The sequence below is a fragment of the Haliotis asinina genome, chromosome 4, assembly GCF_037392515.1.
Source record: "Haliotis asinina isolate JCU_RB_2024 chromosome 4, JCU_Hal_asi_v2, whole genome shotgun sequence".
Classification (NCBI taxonomy): domain Eukaryota; kingdom Metazoa; phylum Mollusca; class Gastropoda; order Lepetellida; family Haliotidae; genus Haliotis; species Haliotis asinina.
The window spans coordinates 28,542,646-28,567,056 of NC_090283.1; the positions used below are offsets into that span (position 1 = coordinate 28,542,646).

Consider the following 24,411-nt stretch of genomic DNA (forward strand, 5'->3'; position numbering starts at 1 on the left):
AACATTTTGAGAAAATATGTGAACTTACGAAAACTTAATAAAAGAAAACTCTAAACGAGGAAGTAATCGAAGCAACAACACAATAATGTATTTGAAATAAATATGTGTGAACGTAATTATCACAAAATACATTATCCAATTAAAAACAAATGGCAGTTTCGTAATTGAAATTTCAAGGAAATATTTGAATGATTAGAAAAAATAATCGACCAGAACATAAGAGCAACCAGAGAAAAATCGGAAATTCTCACAAACTCAAATTAGCTCATATTCACCTAATTATAACCAAACCAGTTTACGAGTGAATACCTGATATTTCTTACATAGTTTTCCGTTACAAGGCTACATATATGCTGTAGTGTAAGTGACACCATTGATCTTCCGTAAATAGTTCGAGCCCAGTACTGCCCATTAGTGTCCACTGCTTTTAACATGTCTGCGTCAATAATATTTTGATGGGAAATTTCATTTGTTGGAAATTTCAGTAACAATATCGCCGTTGAGTCACATTACCGTAATAATCAAAGTAACCGATAATGAAAATCGAATTTCCAAGTGATGTTAAGTGGTATATTTTACCAACTACATACACAGACATTTTGTTACGGCCAGAATGCTAAAAGTGTTGGCCAGCTATTAAAAAGAAATGTGACCCATCATATTTAATATTCAAAACACTAAACATTGTGACCCAATAATAATTATTACTTCATTAATAACAAAATATACAGAAAATACACACTCGTAACACTATTCAGAGCGAAACTACCACGGCTACCAGTATAAATGTCTATCTGCTTTACATCAGTGACATGACAAGTTTCTAAAGTCAGCCATCATGTAAGAAAATGCTCCACGTAATGAACAACAGTCGTAAATCTTGACCGTACTTAACGGAATTGGTCCGAGGTTCTGTCAGGCGTGCTCATTTGAACATGTTCTACTCAGTGTCATGATTAATTCATTTCGAGGAATTATTATTTGTATAATGATTCTGTGCGAATTTACCGTAAATACTGTGTCATAAAATTCATTTATTTCATTTGCGGACCTAGATTGAAACTGTCTAAGGGTATAGTCATTTGTAATCTGTTTGTGTCAAAGTGATACCTATGAATCATAATCTAACTCCAAATGAGTTCATGATCAAACTGTTACTTTGCCCTTGTCGCACAGAAAATCAAAACAAAATGATGATAATTTGTAGAGTAATTTGGTCGTATGATATCATCGCGTTGAAATGAATGAATTGATCATGAACCATTTGGACTTAGACTGTGAGTCATCGGTATCAGTTTGACGCAAAGAGACTATAGGTCATTATTAATATCATGTCATGTTATCATAAATTTTTAAATACATGTACATTGATTTATTTCAAATAAAATGGCAGTCTTCCTGAGGTATATCCAAGGAACCCACAGCTCTCTCTTCTCTTCCAGTCCAGCTGCCTAGATGTTATGCCCCATATGATTTCCCATTCCGCCACCTGTTGATGTTGCAAGTATTCGCCCAGAAGCGTCGTGTACATAATCCAGCAGTTGCACATCCATAGAAGAGTGTCTTGTATTCGCCATATGAGGACTGGCAATACCCTCAGCTCACGTAGCACAAGTCTTGACAGACCTAGAATAAATAAGTGCAATTAGTCTCGGCACTACATTAGTAGGGTATATCTTCACATGGGTGACACTTATTTGTCACACTGGGTGATGTTCTATGGCTACATCATCACATCGCTTTCACCCTGCTGTGACCTAGTAGCTGTTCTCAGAAGCAGAACTGCTGTGTGTTTGAGCTTGTTACAATGTTTTCCGGCGATGTGTTGGATGTTCCTGGTGAACTCAGAATGGGGACATGTCGAGACGAAAGGTGTCCCAGTCGTCCACCAAATGGTGATAATGTTGGAAGTGTTCATCAAAGGCAATCTCCCAAAAACAGAATCTCTGTGACTAGCTCTCCCGAAGGCACACGTCGTGTTACCTCAAGTACATACTGGCAGATTGGTTCTGTGGTGAGCTGTTTCGTTGCCAACATGTTTTATGGCGGTCTAGCAACTTCGTACGGAGTAATGTATACATACATGAAGGACTCTCTTGGCGTCTCAGAGGAGGAGGTGACGTGGATAGGATCTCTCTACGGCGGATTTTGTGGGATTGCATGTAAGCGTTCAGAATTTCTGAAGACTTTCTCAGTTACGGCAAATGTGTTTCAAAGTATTCAAACAATTCTTCAACATTTACTAATTCATTATTATATGGATCAAAACATAGAGATTTACCCATGTTTACGTTGGTATATTTTTTAGCTTTTAGCTGCACACACAGTACCAATTACAATGTATTGATATGCAGTAGCATGGATACCAGAATACATTGATGTACATAAAGTCTAACAACAGATTCGCACATCAAAGTGAATCTTAAGGGTTTTTTAAAATTCTAAAACTAAAATGTTTTTAAGTTGCAAATGTGAAAACTGTAATTGGATGAATCATTCCATTCACCCCCATCACAACTGGAAACAGAGGTATATGCCAACAATATTCAACACACATTATGTTTATTCCAGCTATACTAGGGGTGGTGTGTGTGGATCGCCTTGGGGGTCGTCTTACCACGTTGTTTGGAGGTTTGCTGGCTGTATCTGGCTTTATCATCGGCAGCCAGGTGAACGACTTGAATGCGTTGTACTTCTCACTTGGAGTGTTTCCAGGTCTGTCCTGAGTCAGGTCCTATTGAACGATTATTGATGCGGTGTTTGTGTGGGTAACTATTGAAGTCTATAAATTCCTAGCATTGTTAATGGTTTAATGAGTTTGAATACAAATAGAACATACAGAAGCTTTTAACAAAGGAAACATATTTTATTTTCATTTAGTAAAACTACTAAAGTCTGGTAATATTTCTAAAACATATGTACACATGGAACATGATTACTATGTATTGGACAAAATAGAATATGTTTTTGAAAATCCACTACTTATCCAGTTGTCCTTAAATTATATATGTGAATGACTGGGGTGTTTTATAAAGGAAATAGATCATGTTTGGTATATTTTACCTCAGGTACTGGAGCTTGCTTGGCATATACAGCAACTATGATACATGTCACCAAACAGTTTTCAAAATGGAGACCCGTCGCCGTTGGAATATCTGTAACTGGGTTAGCCATTGGAATGCTGATGTGGCCCCCGTTATCAGATGTTACTGCGGACACGACTGGTTGGCGGGGTACATGTCTCATCAATGGTGCACTGACACTACACTTTATACCTTGCGCTATGCTGATTACTCCGAAAACCAAACCAAGTAAGTACCAACAGCAACATATTTTAATTCAGTGTCAGTTCACTTAGAAAGAGGGAATCAATGATGTATTTTGCATTTGCATGTTAAAACCATTATCACAATGTTCTTTGTCATTCTTTCAGGTTCTTCTCATGAGCAAAATGTCTCACTATGTCAGACAATGGTCAATTGTCTACAGATATTCAGGATCCCAGGAACAGTCACAGCCTCAATTGCTCACATCACCCTCGGATTCAGCTACTACACATTCAACACCTTCGTTCCTGGATACCTCACTTCCACGATGTCACGACTGACGCCATCACAAGCTGCTCTCATCGTGACCGCCCCCGGGTATGGCAGCATGGTTGGTCGTATTATATTTGCCGGCATTTCCATGGCAACTGAGAAAGCAGCATACTACATATTCCTTCTTTCCATCTGTGGAATGGGCGTCACCAACCTCTTAATTCCGCTCTGCGAAAATGCCACTGCGTTTTACATAACCGGGGCGATTTATGGACTTGGCATAGGTAAGGTTTTGAAAATGCACATTATTTTGTTAATTTTATGTCTTTAATTCAGACTATTGATATTTATATCATTGGACCAAAACTGACTTCTGATTTCATTTTGTCTTTTTTTCTGTTGACTGACTTCTCCAGCTAATACTATTTTGTAAAAGTGTTTAATTGGCATTTCAGGTGGCTTTTTCGGTGTTCTTACTCTTGTGCTAGTTCAGCTGTTCGGACTTCAGAATTTGTCAAACACATTTGGCATTTTTATGATGTGCATAGGATTTGGGGCATTTGGAGGATCTCCAATACAAAGTAAGACATACAACAACTTATGGAAAACTATGAATAATACTCGTCAATCTAAGGGAATTATCTTACCACAATCAAGAAACGATATTTTTATGAACTATAGCATGCATCGCTCCCTTCTATGGGAAGTCAAACCTTTGCGACTCACTCGATGAGTAATTCTTTGAAAACATCTGAACAAATTGCAGTGAATTTAACTATTACAGGTTACCTATCAACGATATATGACAAGGCTACCCCATTCTACCTTGCTGGAGGTTCGTTCATCGTGACGATGATGTTGATGATGTCGGTGGTGATGAGGAAACAAATGGTGTTCTGTACAAAGACAATGAGTTCAGACAGTCAGGACGCTGTAGGTGTTGACAACAGTGGTTACAGCACAGACACTGTCGATACCGTGGTTTGATCTGATATCTGGATCCAGTGTACTGGATACAGTCGCGTGACTATAAGGAGGGTCCTGACAAGGCATCAACAAGCGTTGAAACGCGACACTCTTTAGCATACCTCTACTGATGTATTGGAAAAGACGAATACCAGTCGAACTATCATGGTCATTATTTGCTCGACTATTTCTACAGCCCTGTCTAAGTTGCCCCGTTTGGGATTTGCTGTTATCCAGGTAGAAATATAGGTTTACGAAAATGAAGAGCAGAAAAAAGCAATTTACATATACTGAGTACATGTGAGTGTGAGTATCCCCCAAGGTACCTCCTCATGTTTGCTAATCTGATGGAGCAAAATATTTATGAAAAGTAACGTGATGAAGATGAACTAAATTCTTGTCATTAGCAAGGACCTTTCTAGAAACCAGCAGATATACAATGGCAATGTCTGTGTTCTTGACCTTCAAATAATATTTCTTCTAAAAACCCAATTGTCATGCAAGCAAAGAAATTTCTTGATGATTGCCCTCCAGACTTCGATGCTACTTATGTTCACTTTTCAAAATATACACTTTTTATATCCCCTATGGTACAGTTTCCCGTTTTTTCAATCGAACAATGTATTTAATTGTCTCCTATGGCCTGAAAATGGCTATGAAACATAACCCAGCATCTAATGCCTGATGGCATTCCAAGTCCATACTGGAAATACTTGAAACGGTTATACTCCATGTCCAGTCCATGAATGGTTTAGTCTGACTTTGAAAGGAAGTTCTTCCATAGATGTGCAAAGGACATGCTCATGGGTCCAGAGCAATGACATGAGATGGGCTATAATGTCTTTGATAGATGAATGGTTATGAAGCATCTTTGTGTCTTTGGGAGTTGTCCACTACATTGCCTGTCCAGAACAAGGCTTATCATTCAATTTCTAATCCCAATTGTGAGCACGTGTTGTAATGTTCTAAATAACCAAGACAAGAGAATACATTACTTTGAATCAACATGACAAGTATATTGATACTTGCTTGGACATTTCTATCCTCAGTGTTACATATATCTTGGGACTAGGTAACATGTTCATGGTGTTTCCTATTATCGATGATATTTAGAACTGAGACATGCTAAACAGTAGTATTAGTATACTTACACAATACATGGAGGCGTAACCAGAAGGTAGGGGATTGTGCCAAGTCAACTTCTTGTTCATGATAGTAATAATGTCGTTTTGAATCTGCTTGACATGTGACCTTACTTTCTATCGACTTTGTAAATAGTTTGTTTTCTGATTACATTAAATGTGTGACATTTAATGCATTGATTTGTGTGGTATTTCAGCCAGCTGTACATGGCAGTCCTCGAAGAATAAATCCTTACGGTCTTTGAAAAAGCATCCATGGAGATGTTAAAAATATTCCATGTTTCGTTCTAGTTCCTTGTTTGTCGAAAATGAACGGAGATGGCACATACACACGCATGCACGTTGTCATATGAGCGGAATATTCTTAAGTACGAGGTTAAACCCCATTTCACTCCTGCTGAGCTTCAATCGCTTGTATCACGCACTGACAGGGAACAAATATTATTGGAGATTGTCAAAAGACAAAGTCAGAAAATGCTACCAGGCCAACCTTTGAATCTAAACCAACAAAAATTCACAATGTCTCCAGTTAATAATCTGTACATGAAGGCGTATGAACCATCTCTAAAACAACGTTGCATAATATTAAGTTTACACTGTTTCGTACAACTTTCTTCAAGCACATTTAATCCAACTTGCGCTATTTTCAGTTATAAGGGTCTGCATCATGCAAAACAATCAGTTATTCCACCCTTTGAAGGAAGACTACATCCTGACATTTATCCACCAGAGCTTGACCTCAATCACGTTCTCTCTTCAGAATTCGTTCCGCTTCTCAATGGCAACTGGCAATGTCATAGCGATATTTTCATTTAAAGTGGGTGAGTGATTTAATATCTAACGACATATTTCAGCCATATCGTGACGAAAAACAATTCATACAATAAAAAATGTAAACATTTGTGTAAAATCTGTCGATGATGGACAGTAAAAATATTAGAGCATCACAGAGATGAAAATATAACTAGTTTGAAAAAAGATACATTAACGAAGACATTTCTATATAAAACACGGGTTTTCATAAAAAATCTTTAAGAAATGTTAAACTAGTCAAAAGATGTATCAGTCAGTATATTATCTATTTTGAAATAGGTAAACTAGCGTCCAAAAGAAATGCCATCATGTATATCTCTGGTCTAAAACAAAACTTAAGCTAAATATGGTAACATGAAATGTTTTATTGCAAAAATCAGTCATTCAGCAACAGTATTTAATAGATAGCAAAAAAGAAAAACGACGCAGCTCATGTTCTAAGATCACATGAATGCCACTGAGGTGCATTATCCAATATTCGATCACTAATGCAGAATCAACTGGGAGCTTCTACAACTTTCTGGGCACCATATATTGTTCAACGACGGAGGTGGCAACCTCTAGCACTGAAGCAGGCCCGAACCCGGCTTCAAACTGAGAAGATGAGTTTTCGGACGTTTTGATTAGGGATCCGATGCCATTGCTTTCGCAGAGCAGCTGCCAAGGCGTTCTTCGTCAATGGTAGATTTTGGTGTTTTCCGGATAAGACGTCTCAGTTATTCCCAAAGCTGCTGAATTGAGGACAGATCTTGAAGAGCTGGAACTTGCTTTCGTCACCTAAGTTCACATTTCGCCACTTTCGCTGCTGCCAGTGCAGCACAGTCCTGGTTCATCTCAGTCGGGCACGTTGGTGTTGGCATGTCAGCATCATGCCCTTGAAAGGTCGATCGGCACAGAGACCATGAATGCTGAGTCGTCTGGTCACAATCTAAGTCCAATACTTTTGGCGACTGATGACGTTACAGTGGTATATCGTTTCCTCAGGCGCAGCACCCGAAAACATCGGTCTCCACGTTGGGTAGAGACCTTCAGTTTATCACTCTTTGGCCTGTCAGTACTGCCAGTCTGTCGTGAGCGTGTGACAAGTCTTGGTGGAGTTGCAGCATCCCATGGTCCCATGAAACTTTGTGCAAACTTTCCGTTTTATTCGTATAAATTCGCCTTTTTTTCACAAAATACAAAATGCAAGTACAATAGTTCACAGGGAATAGACATGTTGTGTTCGAGATATATGCTTTAGCTCCTTTCAAACAGAAAATGAAAGTTGCAAGCGCCATCAGATCCAAGTATAGGTTGTCGATCGATTAAAATTATGTAAGGGAATAAACCTGGTTAGCTTTCATACCCTAATTTGATACAGGTAACTTTGTGCACAGTTTCCGTTTTATTCTTATAAATTCGTTGTTTTTTTTCACAAAATACGAAATGCAAGTACAAACGTTCACTGGGACATGTTGTGTTCGAGATATATGTTTTTAGCTCCTTTGAAACAGAAATTAGCTGATGCAAGCGCCATCATCTCCAAGTATAGGTTATCACAGCTGAAACAAAACCTATTTTATCATCTCTGAAATATATAAAATAAAGTATTAATGATCATTCGAAACATACTGTGAGCATTAACTACTATCATTTTGCATCCGAGATGTAACGCAAAAGATAGTGACAGCCACCATTTTGAATTCTTTGTGACGAAAGAATCACAGTCAAGCATGTTCTTCCTGACAATTAGTTTTATTTCTAATGAATAACATGAATAACTTAAAAACCCTGCAAACTTAAACGAGCTATTAATTGCTGTAGAGCTAGATTGATAGTTCCAAAATGACACAGTGATGGATATCATGTTGACATCAGTATTCCACCAGCGATCTCTCGACCACGTTCATCGCCAGTTGTCCCAAATCTTGATGTCTGTGCATGTCTAACTTTAAAGAAAGCTTAAATCTAGGTATATGAATATTAATGATGAGAAGATACTGATGTAAGCCTGAAAACACTGGTTTTGACCAGATCGAGCGGAATACATCAAGATTTTATAGCAGTAAATAGAAATACTGTTCAAAACAAATGCATCCTCACGGCTAATGGTTGAGCTCCTGCATAAACACGTATAAACCTTCACCTGCTTTACGAAAGATTCACTGTTGGTAAAATGAAACACTTCAACATGATACAAACAGACCTGTACATACTTCACACTTTCGAATATTACTGAAAACAGTGTATTTGTATGTATGAGTAGGTCTTCATATTGTTGTAATAAATCAGACACGGATGACTTTGGTCTCACTATGAACAAAGTGAAACAATTCTCTGGCGTATTTGGAGACCTATAATATCCCCAAAATGCTCTATAGAGTTTAGACGAGGACCCTGACATGAAAACAAATTTCCACAGGCATTCGCACGATGTGGCTAAGTCACGCTGGGCTTCAGAGAACGGTCATCGAAATATTCTACAACATCCCTGCCTAAGATCTCACTGATAGTCAATCAACTCTCGTCAAACTGTACTTACTCCAGCTGTGCAGTTAGTCATGAACAAAGGAAATCGACCAGTGGATCCTCCCCATAATGGTGACATCAGCGTGGGTGAGTTAAAATTTATAGTCACATCGGCAATATTTAAGCCATATTGTGACTAAACAGTTAATATGTTAACTAAAACACTAACACAGATATTATAATATGTAATATATAATCTGTCGAAAGAGCAGTAAAACATCTAGAATACCACAATTTTACTTACAAAAATATTACTATTAGGAACTACAGAATATAAAAATTGGCTAAAGATCGCCAATAACTAAATGTAGACCAACTCACTAGGGACCATGGGGGACTTACAGTACATTTGCTACCTGCATGGACCCTAGCTGGATTTACACCATCCCTTCAGCCGCTGAAACATCAGAGAGATACTACGGGTTTTTTCGTTTTTTTCTTTTTTTTTTAAAATGGTAACTTTTAATTTCCTTTGAATGTTTCGCGTCTTACTAGGGAGGAAAGTACTTAAAAAAAGCAATGATTAAATGAAAATTAACATCTGTAAAAAGATCCTACAATGAAATATTTATCCCCTATGATGACATCAAAGTTATACCAAAAGAGTGGTGCTGTTTTTCGGCCATGGGGATAGAAACTGACGCCGGATAGTTTATTGGGCGTCGGCTGGTATAAGTCATCTAGCTCTTTATCCGGATGGGTAGAGGAGATCTCAGAACGTTCTGTTGGTTGGATAAGCGACGATGTTGAAGCCACGCTGTCTTCTACACGCCACTTCTACACGGAGTGAGTGACTGAGTTTAGTTTTACGCCGCACTCAGCAATATTCCAGCTATGTGGCGGCGGTCTGTAAATAATCGAGTCTGTACGGTGATTCTGGAAAGGGCTTTATCTTACTTGAGAGTAGTCATTTGTGTTAGGCCTAGTGTTTTCTTCTCATTGATGACGACTGTTATCTCTTGCAATCGCCTTCTGCGACATGCAAGCATTCCACACACTAATAGCTGAAACTTGATATCTGCACTTCATGCTAGCCCTTGATCACAAAAGGTCCATACAATAACATAGTATAAATAAATGCTTATGTGGAATTAAAAGTGTTGAACTATTTTTTTCCACGTGTATATAAAAATACGAAAATGTAAATCATTGATTCTGTAGGCTCGTTTTTAAACTGATTAAAAACATCTACATCTCTGTTTTATAAATTAATGTGTTTGAGTTGTTAATGACTGCTGCATGGTATATCTTCTCTCATCTTTTTGCTAATGAAACGGGCAAGTCGAAAAACACTCTTACTTTCAGGCTTTATTCTTGCCTCGTCTAGGCAAGTGGGGAAAAGGAGCTTTCAGAGATATGACAGAACAGATAGTAACGTTCTTTCTGAGATGGCCTTGACGTTGTTGCCATGTATCTGTCATTTTGTACCAGAAGAGTCAAAATGTATGTTCTGACACGGTAGCGTTGTTTTCAAAGGAATATATTACTTAGTAATATTCTCATGAACCATGGACATACCATGTATTCGTCTTTTGACTTCATGTCATGCTTCATCTGATTGAATGTGGTTACCTGAGTCAAGTTGAACATTTTGTGTAAAATTTAAAATACATAATGTAATCAAAAGGCATGGCCTATATACGTCCGTGATCCGTCCGGTTCCATCCCATTTTCAAAAAAATAAAATTATTTATCATACCCAAGTTCTGGTTTAGGTAAAGGTCCTTGATGAAAATTGTCATAAGGTACTATCTAGAGAGGATAATAATTTTACAAGAGTTCAAGACCGTCTAGAGCTCAGCCACGAATAATATCAGTTAACTGTTAAACACTACCACTTTATAGGAAGCTACACTACCAATATATGTACATCAAACCTTTATGTCACAACAAGACATGTCATCTCATAGCCAGTGCTTATGATCACATCCAGTTGCCTTGCGTCGAGTCCAAACCCCTTTACGATTCATCACATCTAGAACGTCTAGATTCGTCAGTATCACTGGCCGCCGACACCGCTGGTTGAACTTGGTGAGGCGCTTCCAGAAGTCTGGAACAGATTTGCAAAATTCACCATTCGGATGTCTCACACAGAAAGCGTTCTCGTTTGAGTGAATGTTTCACAAATAGTGACATAACTACGCACGTAGACACATCTTTTACTACCATTTTTCCATATTTTATGTTATTTCGAAGTCTTTACCTCTGTTCCTCTGTATCTCTAACTGGAAAATACAGAAAATATGATCATATTGTACAACATAGTTCCAAAGCTGAAATGCATTGACGCTTTGTACTTATCTTAGGAAGACATATATTTTTTTATATATAAGACTACCTTATTCAAACAATTAAAGCCCGAGCAAAGAATCGTTCGAGACCGTGACAAGAATTCAGCATTGCAAGAAAACTCCAGTTTGATCCAGTTGACGTACTTGTTGTACGTGTCTCGTCAGCGGGAGATTGAATATAAAATGGTGAGCTTTGAGTAGTTTGCAGTTTGGGTGCTGCTGTTTGCAAGGCATTGTTATCTGTTATAAGCCTGGATTCACACGATGCCGCTCACTGTGGATGGAAACCACATACATGAGAAGCATGGCATCAAACATGTTGATGTTGAAGGTGCAAGCGTCTCTGGATGCAAAAATGAAAATATCAACGGCATTTATCATGACAAAAATACTGAGGAAAGGCATCCCAACAGCTCAACTGAGAAATCAACGGCCAAACAAAACAAACGATACTGGCAAATTGGTTCGATAGTCAGTTGTTTTATTGCCAATTATTTCGCTGGTGGACTCGGAAACTCTTACGGAGTAATGTACACATACATGAAGGAACCTCTTGGCACCACGGAGTGGGAACTGTCTTGGATAGGATCTCTCATGGGTGCATGTACCGGGTTTGTCTGTACGTTAAGTATTGCTCTGCACTGATAAATCATGGTTATTGATATTAGTTATTTTTCAAGTGAATTTAAGTGTTATCATGTATACATACATACACACACATATGCTCATGCTAAACTGCACCACGCATAAAATTGAACATTTCCTCATGTTTTCCAGGTATACTTGGAACGTTTTGCGTCGATAGTCTCGGGAGTCGCGTCACCACTGTAATTGGCGCGGTACTTACTGTACTTGGTTATGCCATTGGCAGTCAGATGAACAATATATACCTGCTGTATTTTACCCTCGGCATTCTTCCAGGTGTGTGAAAACGTGTAACGTGAACGGCCGTCATATAGATGATCGAGTCGTGATTTGTGATAAAGTTACTATGAAAAGGTGTTTACGTAACTGGCCTAACAGGTACCTCGTAAAGCTATGGGGTTCGAATCCCGGTTGGGACTCAGCTCAAAAAGTACTAGAATTTGTACTTAACCAAGCAAGTGCAATCCCAAATATAACATATGTTACATTTGACCACTTTTTAACTGGCATTGTGTAATCAAAGCTACGTTTGTTTTAAATCATTGTCTGGATATACCAGTTGTGTCCGCGACTTTTCTCATGAGTCACGGAACAAGACATTTATGCGTGATTTGCCTCATGGTCAGCATTGAAAGGATAAAACAAGAACTGATCAGTGAACAAGGCATTAGTCTGTCATAACCTAAACTACGTCATCACCACCGAGTAGCCAATCACGAGGCTTGGAAATCAGTTTCACATATACTCATGGAACTGAACATGGCAACACATGAAAATACAAGTGTTCCTATAATCTTTTCCAAGTTTCTTCACAAGCTTTGTATCGCACTTGGGTGAAATTCTAGGAACACTTGTACTTTCAGGTGTTCCATTATTTGTTTCCATGAATATATGGTTGATACCAGTTTTGTGGCACGGGTTTCCCAGCGGCGGATGTAAGAAGTAACGTCATCTGCTACTGCTACATCTATTGTGACTTTCAAGTGTGTGGAACTCACGTTGGAATATATTCAGTAAATGTCCCACTGTATAATTCTGTATAAATATGCTTAAGCTCTGGCGTGGGTCTCTCAGAATATGCTGCACTTTATGCTACAATTGTGAATGCCACGTCTTATTTACATAATACTACATTATTGCTCAAGTAAGCTGTTCACTTGTTCACTGTCAGCCAAATCAAACAAACGTAATACATGTATTTCCCTCTTTCCCTGACAGGAACAGGTGTGTCAATCGCCTACACCGCCGGTATGGTGCACGTCAACAGACAGTTTTCAAAATGGCGACCAGTTGCCGTTGGAATAGCAGTAACGGGGATAGCCATAGGAATGCTGTCTTGGCCGCCACTCTCTGCTGCTGTTGCCGAGAATATGGGATGGAGGGGTACATTTCTCATCTATGGTGCACTGACGATGCATTTCCTACCATGTGCTCTCCTGATACCTCCGAGGACCGTCAAAGGTGATACCGCAATATTTCAGTTCATTTGCAATTATGTAAAATATCTGTATCAGTATGATCATGAGCCCACCCATGCATGGGCTGTCATTCTTGATTTTGACGGTTTTCAAGTGTGAGTGTAGTTTTACGCTAATCATAAGTCTGCTCCAGACTCGATTATTTACAGACCGACTCCACATAAGTGGAATATTGCTGAGTGTGGCGGAAACTAAACTCACGTTTTGAAAAGTACACATAATCATAGCAGCACTTGCTCTAGTCTTTGGTTTGGTCCGTGAAAATCAGGGCGATACCCCATTCCTGTTGCTAGACGCGACTAACGGGATTAGGTGGTCAGACTCGCTGACTTTGTTGACAGATGTCATCGGTTGCTAAGGTTGCTAAGGTCGATGCTCATGATGCTGATCACTGGACTGCCTTTTACAGTCTCGATTATTTACAGACCGACGCCATATAGAGTGCGGCGTTTTAAAAAAACCCAACCAGCCAAACCAATTCTATTTTTTTAAATTATTTATTTCCAGATGTTCATTATCCAAAGGTCTCATTGAGGGAGATTATGTTCAACTGTTTCAAAATATATCGGTTGCCGGGAGCATTGGCTTTCTCCATTGCTCAACTTACCTTCGGCTTCAGCTACTACACGTTCGCAACCTTTCTCCCGGACTACCTCACAACATCATTCAGCATGACGTCAGCGGAGGCTGCGCTCATTGTTTCATCGTCTGGATACGGCAGTATATTTGGTCGTGTTATATTTTGTGCAATTGCCATGGTGAAAAAGAATGGAATATGCTACATACTGTTCTTTTCGTCCTGCATGTGTGGCATCTCGAACATGATCGTACCACTCTGTGACGGTCCCACAACCCACCATATTAACAGTGCTGTAAATGGACTGGCTATAGGTGAGATTGTTTCCAACATATTATACTACTCACGTTTACACACGAGTGTCGGCTGCAGTCGGTTCCTCCAATATATACTGTACCATATAGTTAGTGCCTTAGGTGAGACTAAACTTTTGATGGGTAGTATATAAGAATGTCAGTGCCTATGACTATTAAACAAGCTTTTAGGCCAAGGAAGGATCTCGATTCAATCACTTGACGTATTTATTTTCTTTCATATTTCAGGAGGTTGGATGGGTGTTTTGTCAGTTGTGTTTGTGGAGCTGTTTGGTCTTGATAATCTGTCAAAAACATTTGGTATGAACATGGTGTGTCAAGGATTTGGGGCATTGGCCGGACCGCCTATTCAAAGTAAGTTTTAACTAAACAGTTCCTTGTAAACTGTCTCACCGAATGAGTTGGTTATTAGGCGTCGTACAACTCAGCGTGAGAATATTCTGCTGGATTTCTACACTCTCTCTGAACTCAGTCTGAAACAGGCAAGCTGATTATGACATAAAGATGAGCGATGCCACGTCATATGTGTCAGGGACTTACTCTAGCCATACCTATGGTAACTGAAGAACAACACCTCATATGATATTGGTCTGATTTGTTTGATATTTTTCAGGTTACCTTGCAACCATACTTTGGAAGGACATAACATTCTACAGCGCTGGAACTTCATTTCTTGTGACAACAATGTTGGTAATGGTGGCTTTTTGGCAAAAGAAAAGGGCATCTGGCACTTCAAGTGTGCTAACAATAGTGGTTGTTGGTGTCGATAACAAGGGTTTCAGTCAAGACAAAGTACTCAACTGACGAATGGGACTGCAGAAATGGGGGTTCATAAACTGCTCGACGATATCCTTGTTGGTGCTGTGTGGTCTGCGATGTTGGTCTCTGAGTTGAGTGTTGACTCCTTGTCTAGTGTCTAGTTTGATTTCTTTAGGTGAATTGAAACTGGTTGGTGCTATTCTGTGATTTGTGTAAGAGCTTCCTCTGATGCTAGTTCACAACAAACACACAACGTTGTGAATGCGGGAAGTCATATTGAAACATTACATAGAGCAACGTAGCGACAAGGTAACATGTCATCTGTGAGTGTACTGTGTGGTATGTTTATTTATTCTACAAGACTAACTCTGTTCTTGAAGCACTCTTGACATGTGCTATCCAGTTCTTGGGATGAAGCTGTACTGTTTCTTTCTTGCTACTTCAACCTCCAAATTCATTTTCAAACTGAGCATAACTCATTTAATGTGCATATTAGTGCGCATAATGAAATAAAATGACAGATTGTTTTAAAAAAAACTTTTGTAGCATTTTTAGGCTGGAAGGTGCAAGAATTCCTGAAAGGAGGACTCGTGTATTCAAGAACTGTGTACTGAATAATGCAGGGATGCGAAACATCTCGCCTACTGAAATTTAGCTAACACACAAAAAGCTAAAACATAACACAAATTGGCGAGTGATAATATGCCTCATATGTATTGGAAACCCATTTTGCCACTCACAGAGGAAGAATTAACGACAGGAAGTGATTAAGCTGGTGACCTTATTCATACAAAAAGACTTTACGTCCATCCAGCAGAGTGTCGCATACAAGATGTACACATATTATCATAACAAAAATATCATCGTGATGTGTGTCGAGCGACTACGACAGGCTGCGTGTATCTTACAGTGAGTTAAGGCTTATAGTAACATTGGCAACATTTCAGCCATATCGCGTGACTGTAAAAAGGTTATCAGCTCATATTAAACGCAATTAAATTCTAAAATCCTGTTAACGAAGGACACTAAAATAACAAGATTATCACAGACAGAGAATTAAAACTTGAATATGACTGTAACATTAAACTTTTTTTTATGGACAATGCATTATAAAACGGGTTGGAGATCACAAACAACTGAAGGTAGATCACCAAACTAAGGACCATGGAGACTTACGGCGCCTTTGTGTCCTGCGTGAAGCCCAGTTGGATTTACACCATTCCTTCAGCCGCTGATAGTTGCGGGAAAATTATACACTTCAATATAATGATTACGTTCAACACTTAAGTTTACAAGACACATATAGAAAAATTGCAATATAAATCGGTTCAAGACATTATAATCCTTCTGTTGTGACAATTCGACTAGAGGATCGTCCATTTCGGTGAAACGCAGGAGTATGTTCCTCAGTACCCCTTTTCTAGGTTTCCAGCAAAAAGAACACGTCTCAATGCACAATAAGCATAGAACTTAACAAGTAACATCAAAGATAAAGTTGACCATTGTGTGCGTTTAATAAACAGCACACATTAGTATACTATTATGAAGTAGACCAGTCAATGAAAACTGACTTTACCATGGGCAACAAGTCTGTCGGGATATTAAAGCAAATAGATACATTCAGAAGAAGGTATGGGAGCCTGGGAGCATTCTGCCGGTACACGATGTTTCAGTGTTCTGGAATAAGAGCGACCTGGGGAAACTGAAATAACTTACAACCTGACATGGCTCTTGCCTAATAATTTTGGGAAACAACAGAAATCAGATTACTTTACATAGTACCAACTATTTTTCTCTTAGTTACACCTTCCTTGTTATACATCTCATTCGTTAGCACGGCAGAAACCGGCCACAACCAGGACACATCAACCTATCGCACCATTACAACAAAACACCTCTCATCGAAATATGCACCCTCATGACAAACTTTAACTGGTATAAAACGTCGCATAAACCTTTGTGTAATGAAGACCGGATTCGTGGCCGAGAGTGGTTCCACATCTTCAAGTCACGTGAACAGCACGTGGAATTCTTTGATACTGTCATATACCCGAGCTTAGCCCTATAAATTGACTGTATTTGTGGAAGGATACTTTTGTCTTGAATGAAACCAATGTGTTCCATAAGCATGTACTTTGGAGAGGGAAGACCTGTGTTTTGTTCATACTGGCTATACTAAGGTTTGTGGGTCGTAAACATCTTCTCCCACTCCGAACTTCATATGTTTTATCCAATCACTGTGGACGCCGTCAGGCTACGCATCATTAACAGGCATATTAATATGCATCTAATTTTGATGCAATATGCGTTCTTGCGATAGGTACAACCGTGCTGTTAAACACTCCTAATGGCATATTGGTTGCAGATGAAAAACCTTCATTTTGGCCTCTTTGTGATAGCAGCGTATTTTTTCCAAGTTGTGAAAGTGAGTCCTCCACGTGAGTGAGTTTAGTTTTACGTCGCACAATATTCCAGCTACGTGGTGGCGGTTTGTAAATAAACCGATCTGGACCACACAATCCAGTGATCAAAAGCACAAGCATCGATCTGCGTAATTGGGAACCGATGACATGTGTCAGCCATGTCAGCGAGCCTGGCCACCCGATCCCATTAGTCGCCTTTTACGACAATTACACAGAGAGAAAGTGGTTATCTAATTGTAGTTGCTTGTTACTCAGATAAATATTTGATAATTTAGTCATTGACGACAACATGATCCATTTACAGCTTGGTGTCTGCCGTACGTACTCCTTTCTGATTGTCAGAAGTAGTATTTCAGTATATGAGTACAGAACTTTAAATCAAACATTTTTGTTTATAAATGCCCTTTTAAAAGAAGTGAACTTCAGATGACATGTTCATGAAAACACTATTATCTCATAGACAACACATACTTTAGGAGAAACACTCAGAATTGTACTGCTTATATTATGATATAGTGCCTCATTTTTCAATACCAAAATATACATAATAATGTAGTTATGACAACTGTGCTAAAAGATGTTATGTTGTATACCACAGGGTCGTGTAGCGTTATTAGTAGATACTGTTGCCATCGTGGATCACGATAATGCGAGTCACATCACAAGGATGGTCTCTACGTCAAGCAGCGCTTAAAAGTTCTTTCATATTGTTACGAGTGTGTATTGTCTGTGTAATTTGTTATTAATTAATTAATTATTATTATTGGGTCGCAACACTTAGTGTTTTGAATATTAGATATGATGGGTCACATTTCGTTTTAATAGCTGGTCAACACTTTTAGCATTTTGCTTTTCCGGAATTTATGTGCCCCTGGTTTTTGATGTGTTTACTTCTGTGAGACTTATTCTACTTTGTTGATGATGTTCGTTTGTGCCCGAACGTTCGGGAAATCACTTAGAATATATAAAAAGGCTGGTCGCTGTGTTGCTGTGTTGAGGGCGACACTCATTCTTTCTTGTTTGCTGGAGTTACATCTCTGCCACGCTTGATCATCAAAACCCGTCAACGCCTGACCTTCATTATCTGCTGTCGCACCGATCGCTGTGTTGACATTCTGCCATAGTTGATTCTCTCTCACACCAAGACTTTGGTGAGTTTGCTATATTGTATTTTGTGACCCATTGACTTAGATTTTGTCTCTCTTGAATTTGTACCTGAAATCTGCATTTTTATATTGACTTGTGACTTTGTATACCTTGCTCTCTTTGCATAAAAATACTATCTGAATATTTTAAACCTGTCTTTGTTCTGTTTTGATGGTTCACAAGGGGATTTCTGACATTGTTATCACGGTAAATATGTAACCGTAAAAATATCACATACGTATTTATTTCATTGAATGTATTTATCCTTGAAAAAACCTGTGTAGTTAATCCGAGGTGTAATCAGATTTATAACTTTAACAAAAAGAAAATGAACTGAAGCGCAATGTTTGATGTCATTTGTGAACTTATCAGAATGCGTCGGCAAGCAGATGTCTTATACTGCTGGAGGGTGATGTTATGTCAGACGTTTGTGATGCTGAAGTCGGAAATTATTAAACAAAGATGTGAAATGCTATGCGTGGTTAATAAAATATAATATAGATCAGTATGAAAAGCACTGCGACAAATCATCGATCTAGATTCTTTGAGTGAGTGAGTGAGTAAGTATTTAACGTCACATTGGCAATATTTCAGTCATACTGTGACGAGATCATGCTTGATATTGAAATGAAATATGTATACATTATAAAACCTGTCACCAAAGGACAGTAAAACAACCGGAATATCACAATTACAATTGAAACAAGTATGGAAAGTTAAAACTGATATCACTATTCTGATAATACAATATAAAATCACCACCAACTGAAGGTAGATCACCATACTAGGAACCATGGGGACTTAAAATACATTTGCAGAGTATTTGAGGAATACACATACACGAAGATGCATCCTGGACATTCAAGTGTTTCGTGGAGTATTTCCTGTCTTCCAACTGTGATCTAGGTCTTTACTTGCTACATGTAATTATGTTTAGGCCCGTATTCACAAACACTGTTGTCGATGCCAAGAGAAAACTGTGCTATAATTTATAGTGATTGAAGTAAAGACTTTATGTTTTATGCCGCATCTAGAAATATTCCAGCAATATAACGGCGGAGGACACCCGAAATGAGTTTCACATATCGTGTCCATGTGGGAAATCGAATCGTGAAGTGCGAAAGTTTTAACCACTAGGCTACCTCACCGCCCCGCAATCATATATATGTTAATAAAATAGTTCCAGTGAAGTTCATAAGGTCGATACATCACCGTTTGAGTGTGCAACTCGCAAACCTAGATGATTTGTCAAGTAAATTACATTACTTGTCACGTACAAAGTGGGTAACACACTGCTGGACTGCTCAGTATCTAGACCAAGCCAGATCAAAGCCATGTGATTACTATGGTCATGTGATGTGTATTTTGAGGTAAACCTCATGTGGATGGCACACACCCTTCACCAGAAAGCGCGAAAGAAATTACATCGCTTTCACCCTGCTGTGATCTTGTAGCTATTCTCAGAAGCAGAACTGTTGTGTGTTTGAGCTTGTTACAATGTTTTCCGGCGATGTGTTGGATGTTCCTGGTGAATTCAGAATGGGTACATGTCGAGACGAGAAGTGTCCCGGTCGTCCACCAAATGGTGATAATGTTGGAAGTGTTCATCATAGGCAATCTCCCACAGAAAACATCTCTGTGACGAACTCTGTCGAAGGCACACGTCGAGTTAGCACAAGCATATACTGGCAGATTGGTTCTGTGGTGAGCTGTTTCGTTGCCAACATGTTTTATGGCGGTCTAGCAACTTCGTACGGAGTAATGTATACATACATGAAGGACTCTCTTGGCGTCTCAGAGGAGGAGGTGACGTGGATAGGATCTCTCTTCGGTGGATTTTCTGGGATTGCATGTACGCTAAATGCCATTATTGACAGCCGTATTTGTTTGTTGTATGCGTGTCAACTCTTTGTAAGTAATAATTGATCAATGTGTGCATGAAAAAAAAATTATTAAGCGGTGCAATGTAAAGGTAAGATGATTGACAAGCCAGTCTGATTCGATTATTACAAGCAAGACGTTTGTGAGACATTTATTATTATTCGGGACAATCTGCCATTGAAACAATGTTTCGATGCAAATGGTAATAACATAGTGTCACACATCGTGTTAGTTTCAATCTATTGATTTCGGAATTCGGAGTTTCGACCCTACTGAACTACCATTTTCATACCATTCATAAAGCAATCCAAATGAAATTTGCATGTAAATTTACCACCGTGTTTGGAACATTTGTCTTGAAATACTATATAGAAGCAGGCATTCGAAAACATACTATCACTTGTTGACCTGCTCTTGAGCTTGAGTTTATGATTTCATAATATTTTCAAAGTATTTATTCATCACCATTCATGACATATATAGACAAAATATTATTACGACCTTAGATTAGTGGCTGTGACCCATTGATAGGGGTAGAGGTGCTGAATACATATTGTACCCCTAAGACGTTATGTAATCCCAAAGAAATTCATACACTGACCAGTTTTAATCGTAATACTTAAGATCGCTGACTGACATTGCTAATTATTAGAAGTTGAAAGGACTGTGTAAATTCTGCTGGCGAACTGTGTAGGAAACAAAAGTACTATAAGTCCTCACTCCTCCTCGATAACTTGGTGGACCTCACTTTGGTTGCTGGCGATCTCAAATATATTTATATTGTGTTTATTGTGCTCGTATAGTTATTTTACTGTCCATCAACAACAGGATGTAATTCTGTTTAAATATACTTGTTATTGATTTATGATATTCTCTCGACACGGTATGATTAAAATACTGCCAATGCATTTTAACTCACTTAATCTATGTTGCATTGAGCTGAAACAACGTTATACACCAACAATAATGGCATAAAGTAACCGTACTTGCAGCCTTTCTTGGAGTCTTGTGTGTGGATCGCCTTGGGAGTCGCTGGACCACGTTGTTAGGAGGTTTGCTGGCTGTATCTGGCTTTATCGTTGGCAGCCAGGTGAACGACCTAAATGCACTGTACTTCGCACTCGGTGCTTTGCCAGGTAAGTAACAACGCCAGGTCCTATGGCCCTTAAAGGATCAATCATATGGTGTTCAGGTGCAGAAACTAATAAAGCCTAAAAAACACATTACACAAAACGTGATTACTACTTCTACGGCAAATATGATATGATAACTAAAGAATCAATAGTTATCCACTATCGTGGAATTGTACGTGGATGACTAAATTCTTTGTAAAGGAAACATATCCTATCTGCTATATTTTCACCTCAGGTACTGGAGCGTGTTTAACTTATACATCCACCATGGTACACGTCACAAAACAGTTTTCAAAATGGCGGCCAGTAGCTGTTGGAATATCTGTAACGGGGATAGCTATTGGAATGTTGACGTTGCCACCGATATCAGCCCTTGCTGCCGACACGACTGGTTGGCGGGGTGCATGTCTCATCAATGCTGCACTGACACTACACTTCGTACCTTGCGCTCTGTTGATTACACCAAGGAACAGTACAAGTAAGTTTTCAGAAGAATCCGCAGTAAATTCCACGATTTTAACTCAACTCATTTCGAAAGATCGGTGTAGGGAAGCATTGTTTCACAGTGTCATTTTCCATTGTTTAAGATTCTTCTGACGATCCAACTGTCTCGCTGCGTCAAACAATGGTGAATTGTCTCCAGATATTCAGGATTCCAGGAGCAATAACTGTCTCCATCGCTCACATAACCCTCGGCTTCAGCTACTACACTTTCTCCACATTTCTGCCGTCCTACGTAACAGCCTCGCTGTCGAGCGTAACGACATCCGAGGCTGCGCTTATAGTTTCTACTTCGGGATATGGAAGCATGGCTGGTCGTGTCATCTTTTCTGGGATCTCTATGGCAAGCAGCAAGGCAGCAAACTACATATTCTTATTCTCATTGTGCATGTGTGGTGTCACAGATCTCCTTGTACCACTGTGTGAAAGATCTCTTGATTTCTATATCAACGGCGCAACATACGGACTAGCTCTAGGTGAGATTTACCGTCCAAAAACATCTTTAGAGTTAATTCATATGAAACTTTCTCCAGTTTTCATAATGACGTATTACTCTTAGACACATCTTTTAAATCCAGTATGGTGTTCGTATGTGAAAACAGTGTACTTACAGGCATATCTCTGTTTCAGGAGGATGGAACGGTGTATATACTCTCGTTTTAGTCAAGCTGTTTGGACTCGGTAATCTCTCCAAAATGTTTGGCATATGTGTAATGTGTCAAGGTATTGGAGCATTTGGTGGAGGACCTTTACAAAGTACGTTTGAGTGGAATTTAGCTATGTGGAGTTAAACCTAAAGACTCAGAGATATATAAACTTAGGTCACGAAATAATAATAACGAAAAGCATATATAAATTTAATACATTGGCTTTTAGGTTACAACTGGAAGCAGACAAATAAATTCATAAATCAATGTTACCTTGTCTTGCGGCATGAATAAGAAGATTTGTCGAGGTTTGAAATGTACTGTTTGGAAGAGACAGTGAATGGAAACGGCGCTATTTATCTAAACTGTTATTGTACCTGAAATAAGCTAGGGGTTGTGCTTTGTTCAATTTCCAAAACTCACTCAACCACACCGTAAAAGGAGCATATAAATGTTTTAGATATTGTCAGCACAACGCAATAAATCGTTTCTGAACACCATTTGTACTGTACAAAAATGATTTATTTCATCATATAATGGATGACAAATGACAGGAAGAGACAGGAATGTGTTTTTTCTCTTCGATTGGGTCCTATTTCTTGCAAATTTCGCACAAGAAGAACAGCTGCTTGTTTCTTCGATCATTTAAACACCTTTATCTTTATCTTGTTCAGATCAAGAAGTTCACTGAATTTCCAATGACAATATTCCATGTGACAATGGCCCTGTAACAATCACCTCTGTATACTTTTAGAAGTATGGTATGTTATCCTGCACTAATTGGGGATAAAGGATCACACATTTCTTTTACCGGACCCAGTTTGATAGCGAAGCAATGTAATCCTTAATGGCACAGTTAAAACGAAAGTGACAATGACGCTGCATGTTTATTTTCCAGGTTATTTGTCAAGGCTGCTGGACAAGGATATGACGTTCTTCTGTGCCGGGGGTTCTTTTATTGCCACGATGGTGCTAATGCTCACAGTGGTCGTGCGGCACCAGCTGCCTTGCCGAGCCAAGCAGCAATCATTCAGCGATACGGTTGTGGGGATTAACAACCACGGTTTCCATCAGAGCAGCTCTGTTGAAGGTTCTTAGTAATCACCAGCCCCCAGTTGCTGTGTTGTTGCTGGTGGAGACTTGTTGTTGTCATGAACTGAGCTTTTTTAAATCTCCTTTACATACTACTTGTTGACACACTTACCACTAGACTGATAGTCAGACATTTGATGAGGACGAGGTCAAGAGGGTCAACTGTAGTCCACTTGTCTGGTCACTGCTACTTGCTTGCCGTGGCTGCTTATCCTTAGTTGACATGGTATTATGTTCAGTTGACTATGGTGGCCTCTGCCATTTTTCTGTCAGAATCAGGTTCATCCTGGGTGTGTTTGTCTGTCTGTCTGTATGATATGTGTAAACACAGTCTGCTCATTGTTCCGCTACATCCCGTCTATCATAACGTAGATAAGATGTTACGTCCACATTTATGACCCTAAGCAGACATCTGCTATTGTTTCTTCTCTTTGCATAAGGGGCAGATTGTCAGCATTAAATCATCTTTGTTTTTGATGGCAGGAAATGGATGTTGAAATGTGACTGACTCAAAGTGTGTACCACTTTTACGCTCAATGTAAAAGAAGCTGTCATT

At 39.0% G+C, this 24,411-nt stretch overlaps 3 protein-coding genes across 3 annotated transcripts; all 3 read left to right on the forward strand.

The window, feature by feature from the left end:
• Nucleotides 1-1,807: 1,807 nt before the first annotated feature.
• Nucleotides 1,808-4,526, forward strand: LOC137280896 (monocarboxylate transporter 13-like). The gene is made up of 6 exons (XM_067812084.1): nt 1,808-2,162; nt 2,572-2,715; nt 3,069-3,311; nt 3,434-3,823; nt 3,995-4,120; nt 4,324-4,526. The coding sequence occupies exons 1-6, from the start codon at nt 1,808-1,810 to the stop codon at nt 4,524-4,526; spliced, it is 1,461 nt and encodes a 486-aa protein (XP_067668185.1).
• A 6,997-nt stretch (nt 4,527-11,523) lies between these two features.
• LOC137280897 (monocarboxylate transporter 13-like) lies at nt 11,524-15,077 on the forward strand. Its single transcript, XM_067812085.1, has 6 exons — nt 11,524-11,878; nt 12,037-12,180; nt 13,123-13,365; nt 13,890-14,273; nt 14,502-14,627; nt 14,887-15,077. Exons 1-6 carry the CDS (start codon nt 11,524-11,526, stop codon nt 15,075-15,077), a joined length of 1,443 nt encoding a protein of 480 aa, XP_067668186.1.
• Nucleotides 15,078-20,098: 5,021 nt separating this feature from the next.
• On the forward strand, nt 20,099-23,861 carry LOC137280898 (monocarboxylate transporter 13-like). The gene is made up of 6 exons (XM_067812087.1): nt 20,099-20,453; nt 21,475-21,618; nt 21,851-22,093; nt 22,203-22,592; nt 22,747-22,872; nt 23,662-23,861. The coding sequence occupies exons 1-6, from the start codon at nt 20,099-20,101 to the stop codon at nt 23,859-23,861; spliced, it is 1,458 nt and encodes a 485-aa protein (XP_067668188.1).
• Nucleotides 23,862-24,411: the final 550 nt, after the last annotated feature.